At 45.3% G+C, this 11,058-nt stretch overlaps 1 protein-coding gene across 1 annotated transcript in view; it reads left to right on the top strand.

The window, feature by feature from the left end:
- Positions 1-11,058, top strand: part of FAM83D (family with sequence similarity 83, member D) — a 34,979-nt gene extending 23,921 nt beyond the window's left edge. The window contains 3 exon segments of the mRNA XM_006881528.1: positions 371-538; positions 6,171-6,295; positions 10,071-11,058. Coding sequence (XP_006881590.1) covers positions 371-538; positions 6,171-6,295; positions 10,071-11,058 — 1,281 coding nt within the window.

The following is an 11,058-nucleotide window of genomic DNA, read 5'->3' on the forward strand; positions in this document are numbered from 1 at the left end:
CAGCCATGCACCTGCCTACTCCTCAAACTCTGCCCAGGAGCTGCCTGTGTCCTTGTAACTCTCTTGTCTTCACTCAGCCTCCCAGATCTGTTTGAAGCTGTGCAGACAGCATTTTTCTCCTTTTGGTATTCACAACAGGCAGGGGTTTGATTTGATGTATTTTAAACCACATTAAATAAAGAGTCTGTTGCCTTAAAAAGAAAAGGGGTCCACATGAGGAGGAAATGGATTGTGCAGAAGACGGCAGGCAGGCTCCCGAGGCAGGGTTCTTTCCAGCTCTGCTGGGGTCTAGCGGCTGGACCACGGGCGGTCAGGTGGTGTGTTTTTTTGTGAGCTAACAGCTCGCTCTTGCCTCTGCCTCCTGCTGTAGGTGATCGCGGTGGTGATGGATGTGTTCACGGACATCGACATCTTCAGGGACCTGCAGGAAATGTGTCAGAGGCAGGGAGTTGCCGTGTACATCCTCCTGGACCAGGCTCTGCTCTCCCAGTTTTTGGACATGTGCATGGACTTGAAGGTTCATCCTGAACAGGAAAAGGTTTGTGCTCCGCGCTTCCCAGCTTCTCCGCAGTCAGCAGACGTTATGGAGCATTTGCTCTGGTGGTGTAGCTACTAACCAAACAAAGGGCCTCGGATGTCTGGTGGGTCGAGTCTACCAGCAGCTCCAAGGGAAAAAGATAGATGCTGTCCTCTCATGTGATTTACAGCTACCAGAAACCTGCTCGAGGGTTCGACCATGAGTCAGTTCTGACTCAATGCCAATGAGAGGTCTCTAAAGGCAGTGGTACAAGGGAGTGCACTGAGAGAGGGTCATCTACTCAAAGTCTCACTCTACAGAGGAAGCTAGGGAATCAGAGTTCAAAGCCTTGGCCTCTTCCCTGTACCGGGCTGCCTCCTGCCTGAGCAGAAACCACTCTGCTGTGATTGACACCTTGAGGCTGCCTTGGGAGCTGCCGCTTTTGATGACAGCCCTGGTAAGCCAAGCTGTATCCGAGGTATGGCAGGTATGGCACGCGCCCTGGGCCCCACTGGTAGAGGGGCCCCCCGAGGTATTTCTGTTCACCGTCACAGGCCCCATCTGTAGCGGTGCAAGGTCATTCAGCAAGTTGAAACTCATACTTTGGTATTTGAGAGTCTCCACGGGTCATGACAGGCTGTGTGATCTTCCTCTGCTGAGTGTAGAAAGAGAAGAGATAGGGAGACAAGGACACTTGAGCAAAGTATAGGCCAGTTTTCATCTGTGAGGGCAAGGAAGATGGGTTGTCATTTTCATGACGTACCATACGCTGTCAAGTAAAAGAACTGGCGCACTGCAATCCCAGAGGTACACGGTTCAAATCCACCAGATGCTCTGCTGGAGAAGGAGGGGCAGTCTCCTCCTGTACCTGTCAGATCCGCACACACACACACAGATGAACTGGCTTGACCTGTAGTTTTGAGCTGACATTATGGTAAAGTTTTCTAAAAGGGAGATCATATGTATGGACAGGGGTGTGATTTCATTGCTTACTGTATGTACTATTTTCTATAGATAATGCACTTTTGCCAATAAATTTCCAACTTTAATCATGATGGACGCCTTTTAGTGCAATATTACTCTGTCTCTGGCAGGGCCCTAGGCGCTTGACAGGTATTATGTAACTTAGTCCTCAAAGCCACCCGATCAGGTAAGTGACATTATCCTCGTTTTTTTTTAGATTAGGAAGTGGTGACACCAAGACTTCAGTGTGTACAATGACAGTATGCCAGGGCTAGAATTTGACTCTAGTGCCTGGGTCTCTAATCACTATCACACGAGCTTTGAATTTCTCATTATAAAATCTCTCCTGTCCTTTTCCCTGACCATGAAAGTAATTTGAGTTTGAGTTGATAAACATAAAACCGTACAACTTACCAAGTTTAGTATCTTTAGTTGAAAGAGGCAGGGAAAAGAGCCATCCTTATGACATGGCTCATTCGTCTAGGAATGAATTTAACGTGTGAGCTTTGGAACTTCATTCATCAAGTGTCTTGAGTACCTGCTAGGAGGCAGGCGCTGTGTGTTGGGTCTTAGAGAGAAAGCAGCAGGCAGAGCGAACACAGAATTTGAGCTGATATAGTACAGATCTGCCCTAGAGAGGGTGAAATCGGGTTGCTGTTTGGAAGCAAGGATTTTGAAACACCATCACACGTGCTTTGGGCATGTTGTCAGGATGGTCCAGTCCTTGGAGAAAGACATCATGCTGTGAAGGTCAGCATAAGAGAGGAAGACCCCAAATTTGATGGATTGACATAATGACTGTGGCAGTGGGTCAGGCGTGGTGAAGACAGTGAGGTTGGCTCAGGATGGGGCAGAGTTTAGAGCCATTGTTCATAGGGTCATTGTGAGTTGTACTCAACTTGAGGACACGTAACCACAACAACAGCAACACCTATACTTACAGACTACTTCACTGCACCCGGGGACACAGATTTACCACCTTGTAATTACTACACAGTTGGTTATTGACCATTTCCCACAGAGAACTTTTTGCTTTTCCCTCCCTAATGGGGACGAATTGACTCAGTGACTGGGGAAATGGCATTAGGTCTGTCAGAGACAACAAGCTTGGCTTAGGAGAGGGCAGGGTTCAGAGCTAACGTGCATAGAGTCACTGTGAGTCGCAGGCGACTCAATTGCACATAACACAACAACAGTGAAGAAACTGAGAATTGAGTTTAAGGCAGGTTCACACAGAAGCTAGAGTTGTTGCTTAGAGACCGACTTAAAGGAGGCTGCCAGGTGACCCAACAATCAGCTAAAAGCTGAGATCTGTAGACCGGGGAAAATGCAAGTCAGTCCTGGGGGAGAACATTACCATCTAGACAAGTTTTCAGCCCCTGACTGCTCTCAAATAGAGCCGGCTTGAAATTAAAGGTGTGGATGCGTAATTTCAGATGCTTTTTTTTAAAAATAATAATTGAGGGGAGGCAATGTACCAGCAGCAGAAAAATTACAGAACTGTAATTGTAACTGTTGTGGCAGCAACTTTGATCCGAGTTGTGACCAGTTCATCTACTGGGCAGAAATCTCGGGATGTCTGCTGCCCCTGGTGCCCCTGTGATTGCTGCTTTTCTGGGGTTTCCAAGTCTTCTGTGGCTCTGGGTCCAGAGGAGGCTTGTCTGTCCTACCCTCGCAACTGTCATTCCCTCGGTCATTGCTCCTGTGCCCCCACCGCTGGAGGCTGACTTCCCCCAGCCCTGGCTCTGTACCGCTTCAGGCCTTGGTGTCCTTTCTGCAAGGACTCAGGCACAACGTCATCTGTGGGTACTTTGACCGTGGTCACATAGGCCTGTAGCACATGGGCCAAAGGAAAAGAAAAAACCACAGCTACGGCCGTCCTGAGTGATGGTTTGTATTTCTTTTTTAAAAAATACTAATCCCAGAGGTGCGCGGTTTGAATCTTCCAGATGCTCTGCTTGAGAAGGAGGGACAATCTCCACCTGTACTAGTCAGATCTGATTTGACCACACACACACACACACACACACACACACCCTGATAAAAATAAAAAAAATTCTAGATATTGTGAGTTGGTCCTTAAAGATTCTTAATATCTCCTCCAGGAAGCCCTCCCACCACCACATTGGTATGTATGAATTTTCTGGGTTTTTTAAAGTGGTTGACTTTTTGTTTTTTCATTTTGACTCCTTTCTCCCCACCACTGTTAACCCTTCTAGATTGAGTCTGGGTAAACCTTTTCTTTCCTTTTCATAATAGTGGCCCGATGCGTGGCATTGTTTTCCTTTTGCAATGACTTACTAAATTTTTAGTTTTAAATAATTTAAGAAATTACAAAAGTAGCATGAAGAATTCTCATGTGCTCTGCTTTGACTCATCATGACTCCCTTAGTTTCCTTTAATCTGGAACCTTTCCCCCACCATTCTCTGTTTTTCAAGGCCTCAGAACTCTTTGAAGAATGCTCTGCAGTTGTCTGTGGAATTTATCTGATTAAATTCAGGTTATGAATATTGGTAGGAGTACCACAGAAGGGATGCTATGTCTTGCTATAGTTTCTGTTTTGAACTTTTTTTTTTCTTTGAAATGATTAGAGAGTCACAAGAAGTTACAAAGACAATAGAGAGAGATAGTAGGTGCCCCTCACCAGGTTTCCTCACGGATATCTTATATAACGTGTGTTTTAATGTAAAGGCAGCATGCACTCTTTGACCATCATTGACCTTTTCTACAACATGCCAGAGTAAACTAGTAACCGGACTAGTACTGATTTTTTCCCCCTACAATACTTACAGTCCAGTTGTTGTTGTTAGGCATGTTGAGTTGTTCTTCCTTTCGTCTGTTCTAAGTCAGTGTTCATTATCTATCCACTCTTGTCCCATCCTCTCCCCAACTCCTTCATGTCTGTCTGATTTTATAAAAGTGCTGGTATGCAGTGTTTGCCCTTTTGTGACTGAGATATTTCACCCAGCATAATCTCCTCGAGGCTCCCTCATGTTATGTAATATTTTACAAGTTCATTGTTTTTTCAGTGCTGTATAGTAATCCATTGTGTGAATGTACAATGGTTTTTCTATCCATTCATTTGTTGATGGGCACTTGGTTGCTTCCATCTCTTTGTTCTTGTGAAAAACACAGCAATAAACATGGGTGTGCATACATCTGTTTGAGTTATGGGTCAAATGATAGTTCTATTTCCAACTTTTTGAGAAAATGCTAAACTGCCTTCCATAGTGGCTATACCACTTTATGTTCCCACCAGCAGTGAATAAGAGTTCTAATCTCTCCACAGCCTCACCAGCATTTGTTGTTTGCTGCCCTATTGAACTTGGCTGTTGCTGCTGGATTCAGTTAATTTTTAAGATTTCTAAAAATGTATAGCTACTCGTCTGCTCTAAAGAATGCAGATGGTTTTTGTATTTTGCATACATTTACATAGGTCATTTTATAGTAATGACTATTCATACACAGGTATTGTGTAACCACAGTGACTCCCAAGGTAAATGTACTATTTTTTTGGTTAATATGTACTGATAGGAAATGGAATATTGCTGCTCAAGGTACCTGTGAGACTTTTTGCCTCAGAAACCCTGTGCTAGAGAGGGCTTGTCCTCGCTCTCTATTCTTCATGCCTGTTATGGGATAGGGACAGGTGAAGATGGGCTCTTATACATTAGCTTTGGTGGCCTAGTGGCAAGAAGCTGTGCTGCAATCCCAAAGGCATGCGGTTCGAGGCCACCAGCTGCTCTGAGAGAGAAGGATGAGCAGTCTCCTCTCATGCGATTAACGGCTTCTGAAAACCCACTGGAGGGTTTTCCACTCCGGATTGGTTCCAACTCTACGGTACACAACAACAACAGTGCCATTCAGTAAAGGAGTGAACAGTTTAGTTTCCCTGAGCTTTAAAAAAAAAGTTATTTATCACTAGTGTCTTATTCTTTGGTGGCTTTGTCCCCTACATTTTGTTTTAAAGTATTTCTTAGATCCTGTTATCTAATGTCCTGTAAAAGGAGCTCTAGTGGCCTGGTGGGGAAGGAGTTGTCCTGTCAACCCAAAGGTATGCAGAACCCACCAGCTGCTCTGGTGGAAAATGATGAGCAAATTCCCTGAGCAAATTTACAGCCTCTGAAAACCCTCTGGAGGGTCAGCTGTGAGTCAGTTCCAAGAGACGGTAATGACCGCAACAGTATCCTTAAAAGGTGATTCTTAGGGGAGCTCTGGTGGCCTAGTGGCAAGAAGCTGCACTGCAATCCCAGAGGTGCACGGTTTGAATCCACCAGATGCTCTGCCGCATAAGGAGGGACAATCTCTTCCTGTACACACACACAAAATAATAAAATTAAAAAAAAGATTTAAGAAAAATAGGTGATTCTTCTCTTCAGTCACTTAGACACATGACTTAAGGGTCTTAAAAATAATAAACATTATAAAATAAATAGATATGAGGAAAGGGCGTAGAAGAAGATGGCTGAATTGTAGACGTAGTGTTACCAGGGAGTGAAGGGACCTGAATTCTGGCTGATAACTCGTGTGTTATTACAGAAGGAGGACCCCGCACAGTTCATCTGCCAAGGAGCTGTTCTGCTTTGAAATTGTAACCACAGGCTCTCAGGTCTTACTCACTTAGCTCATGGATTATTCATTCCTTTCTTTTTTCTTTTTTTCCCCCCCTTTCTTCTTTTCTCCCAACAGCTGATGACAGTTCGGACTATTACAGGGAATATCTACTATGCCAGATCAGGTACGAAGATTGTTGGGAAAGTTCATGAAAAGTTCACATTGATTGATGGCATCCGAGTGGTAACTGGGTCTTACAGGTGAGTTTCTAGCACATCTGTTGGGTGCGTACTAATAAAAATTCTTTAGCAGACTCAAACTATGAAAAGCTAATAGTTTATTTTTCAAATAAATTTTAATGAAAGTTTACAGAGACTTAGGGTTTCCAGTCATTCATTGTTGCACTGTTCTCTCTCCCTCCTCCCCCCAATTCACTATTCTCCTTGAAAAGAAAAACCCTTTCATTGTTATGCAGTCCTTCCCCCCAAGTCCACTCCACTATGCAGGCTTCACTCTGGACTCCTGTAATGACAAGAATACCCATTCATAGGTCCCTTTTAAACAGTTCTCTCCCTCATCTGTTTCAGTGCAATATACATTATTCCTCCCCTCCTTTTCTGTCTTCCCTCAACCCTGATGTCAGTCCCCTTTTACAACAGTGGCCCTATGCAGTAGTTTTCCTTTTGTGACTGAGATATTTCACTCAGCATAATGTCCTCTAGGGTCATTGATTTTGCATATTGCATGAGTTCCTTGTGTTTCAATGCAGCATAGTATTCCATTGTGTGAATATACCACAGCTTCTCTATCCATTCGTTTGTGGATGGGTAATAGCTTATTTTTGCTTCTCTCAGTGAGATCCTTTCAGTCTAAGCATCCCTAACTGTATGGGTTGATTAATCAAAGCATCCTTCAGTAGGAAGTGATCAGGGAGGGGTAAGAGACCCTTCCCCTTCCCTGGCATCTACCAGACTGAGGTGCTGAGATGGAAAATTGCCTGAAGGCCCCACAATACATGAGTCCTGGGTTTAAACCTTGGCCCAGGTCTCATAGCAGGCCTAATTCAGTGTTAATAATGGCAAGTACTTTAGTGAATTCCAGTCTCTTGGGAATTTTTTACCCCACTTTCCCTTGTTTATTGAAGGTAAGGAAATAACCTGATAATCAAAAGAAGATAAACACATTTACTATCAAAGCAAACCTGGGCTGAGCCAGGCTAGCACTCCCTCCCTCTGGTTGTGGACGCCTCTTGAGTCAGGTCCAAGGTTGTTTGGGGCACAGGAGGTTGGGTGCGAAGCTGAGGATGTCACAGGATTGGGAAGGGCTTCACTCTTTTGTATGTAGGGTTGCCGTGAGTCAGGGTCACTTTGAGGGCACCCACACGGAAGACTGTCCTGGGGGACGGAGAGTCAGGACGTTCTGCTCCATTGGCGGATGTCACCTTTAGACATAAATCTTTCCTTTGCTGCTTCCAGCCTTGTAAATTGGCACTTTAGTCTAGAAAATACCATCCATGTTTCCTATCCGCCTTTGAAGTCTCACTCTGGCAAAGGCATCTCCGGTCGAGAGCACTGGGAGGTTGAATGGAGGGTGGGGATAATAAGTGGTTAACACTAATCTTCACAAGGTAACTGAGCCATTTTTACTTATGTGAATCTCTATGGTGTTTGGCCACCTCTACATTAGCTTGTCTGGTGGTGTATATGAGGTGTGTCTGTAGAGTTAAAAAAAAAACACACAAAAAAAACAACACCAAAACAAACGAACCCCACATTTTTAAAGAAACACGCATTCCAGAGTGATAATTATGTGTCGGCACTGGGTAAAGGTGGGGATGCGAGGGTTTGTGAAAGACGAGGCACTGAGCTTATGAAACTCTGGATGCCTTTCTTTTCAAACGATACTGGCATTGCTCCGAACGAAATTCCAGCTCTCTCTTGTGACTTACTTTCATAAGATGTTTACAAATAACAGGAAGAAACTAAGTTTTTTGTTTTTTGTTTTTTTTACCCAGGTCTGGGCTTATCTATATGGGTCAAACTAAGCTCCATTTGCTTTTTGAAGATTCTGTAAAAACTGCTCTCTATAATGATGTTTTAGGACCTCTGGTGATGACAATGCTTCCATCTCTTAGGGATTATAAAATCCAGTTACTGGGTAAAGACTCTGTCTCCATTATCATTGAAGGTTCTCAAAAGAATGTTCCTTCTTAAGCTTTGAAGGTAGTTCTCCAAAGTGGGATTTGCACCAGTTGAGATTTCTTATTTGCAAGAGAAAAAGTTGTTACTGTGTTTTACAATTGTTTTAAAGTATCTTGGTAACAATTTCTGTTTCAGTGGGGTGAGTGCAAATGCCAAAAGGCTAATTCATCCATAGCTGCCCCTTAAGTGGGTTTCAGAGGCAGTAAATCGCACGTGAGGAGGTTGCCCATCCTTCTCCCTCGGAGCAGCTGGTGGATTCGAACCTCACGCCTTTGGGTTAGTAGCACAGCTCCTTTCCACCCAGCCACCAGAGCTGCCTTAACTCAAGCTGCTTTGTGCAAAATGGAATGTACTGACTCACATAACCTGGAAGTGTGGAAAGGTATGATTGGTTTCCAACTCACCTTAATCTTGAGGTGGTACATTTATCAGAATCCCGTTTTGGGTTCTGCATTCCTCTGCCTGGTCAGCAAGTTCACCCTTTGAAAGCCGAGATCCAGGCTTATGTGGCCTGTGGAGCTAATTCCAAAAGCGAGACTCTCGCCGTCTCCTCATTGGTGTCAGTCTCTGGAAGCATAGTTGGCTCTGGTCGGTTCACACACCTGTCCCGGGTGAAGAGTCACATCCAGGGATATAAGCTGCTCTGATAACCTGGGCTGCACACCCGCCTCTGTTGTAAGTGGACAGGTGTCAAGGGGAACCCCTTCTTAAGAAGGAGTAAGCGTGGGTTATTACCAGAAGGAGGAGAAGGGATATTAAACAAGCAGGGAGGGATGGCCAGTCTTGAGCTGCACAAGTGTCTTGTGCAAAGGCCTCCTTGTTAGATTAGTGGTCCTGGCTCCTTCTGTGAAAACGGCAACCCTGAAAGAGTCAGCAAGGAACCCTGGACAAGCAGTTCAGTCCTAAGAATGGGAGCCATGTATATGCACACCCATGTTTATTGCAGCTTTGTTTACAATAGCAAAGAGTTGGAAGCAGCCTAAGGGCCCATCAACAAACGAATGGATAGACAAGCTGTGGTATATCCACACAATGGAATACTATGCAGCATTGAAAAACAAGGAACTCATGCAATATTATTCAAAGTGGGTGACCCTGGAGGACATTATGCTGAGTGAAAAATCTCAGTCACAGAGGGACAGATACTGCATGGTGCCACTGTTGTAGAATGGGTCTGACATCAGGGTGGGGGTATGACAGAAAAACTGGATCAATTATGTATATTGTATTGAAACAGATGAGGGAAAGAACAGATTAGAAGTGATATATGATTGAGTATTATGGTTAGCACAAGAATCCAGAATTAAGGTTGCATAGAGAAGTGTACTTGGGGTGGGGGGTGGGGGGAAGGGACGTGGGAATTATATACTAATGAAGGAATTTTTTTTATTTTTTTTCTCTCTTCGGAGGGGGAAGCGAGCTGGTGGGGAGGGGTGGGAAGGGAGAAAATTGTGGCAGTGAATGAATGGAAATCCAAAACCTCTGTAAAATAAAACAAAAGAAGAAGAATGGGAGCCATGGGTCTCCCACAGCTTCCCAAGTGATGTCACCAGCCTGCCGCTTTTCTGGACTAACGTTCTACTTTGTGAAAATTCTGAGGCTAAGTATATATAGGTATTTCCGTATGTGTTAAGTGTCGAACAGCTGGCCTTTCTTACTTTTCTGTTAACACAAATACTATATATACACATGTTAGGGCTGTTCAGTTCACAGCCAAATGGTGGGTATATCATCAGTTTTGACAATCTGGGTTTTGTTTTATTCATTAACAATAAGAAGACCAAAATCACTCATCCTTACCAGTTTCTGTCTTTGTTTTGTCTCACCCCTTAAGTTTTACATGGACAGATGGCAAATTAAATAGCAGTAATGTGGTAATCCTCTCGGGCCAAGTGGTCGAACACTTTGATCTGGAGTTCCGCATCCTGTACGCGCAGTCAAAGCCCATCAACCCCAAACTCCTGTCCAGCTTCCGGATCAGTGGCAAGTTTGACCATCTGGTTGACTGGAAGCCGCCGTCCAAGGAGCTCACACTGGGTAACCTGCTGCGGCTGCGGCTGGCCCGACTCTCCAGTACCCCCAAGAAACCTGACCTGGACCCAGAGGCTCCCCGGGAGGGCAGGGTGGAGGCCAGGCGCCACGACTCGGTGTCCTCCACCATCAGTGAGGGAGACTACCTGCACAGCCACAAGGATGAGCTGGAGAGCAGGAGGCCAGCCGATGTCGCCACCCAGACGGAGCCAGGAGAAGAGAAGCCAGCGGTGCGTGTGAGCGACACGGGCACACAAACCAGGATCAGCACTCTGTGCACTGGGACCCAAACCACAGTCCCCACCAGAGCCGCCAGCTCGCAGACCACGATGTGGTCCAAGTCCACCGCCACGCAGACCGACTCGGATGAGAATATGCTCTTCTCCCAAGGAGCTCCATTTAAAGAGGGGTCACCGGTATCCAAAATGTCTGTGTCGGCATCTTCCAGCCTGAGGTCTTCCTCGTCTTTGTCCTCCCAAGGCTCGGTGGCAAGCTCCAGTGGCTCCCAAACCTCCATGAGAGCCACTGATTTCCACAACCACGGGTACCCGAAGTACCTGAGCACCCCTCACTTAGATATGTACTTGGGAGACTCCTTTAGAAACTTGAACAAAGAGAGGCAGGTTCACTTTGCGGGGCTCCGGTCCCGGCTCAACCACATGTTGGCCATGCTCTCAAGGAGAACATTCTTCATGGAAAACTACCTTGGCTCAAATGCAGGCAATTTTAACAGAGCACCGGTTAATTTGCTCGCCATCAGAGATATAGCGCTCTATCCTTCCTATCAGTGA

The sequence above is a fragment of the Elephantulus edwardii genome, unplaced genomic scaffold (assembly GCF_000299155.1).
Source record: "Elephantulus edwardii isolate Elephantulus edwardi_28Jun2011 unplaced genomic scaffold, EleEdw1.0 scaffold00015, whole genome shotgun sequence".
Classification (NCBI taxonomy): Eukaryota; Metazoa; Chordata; class Mammalia; order Macroscelidea; family Macroscelididae; genus Elephantulus; species Elephantulus edwardii.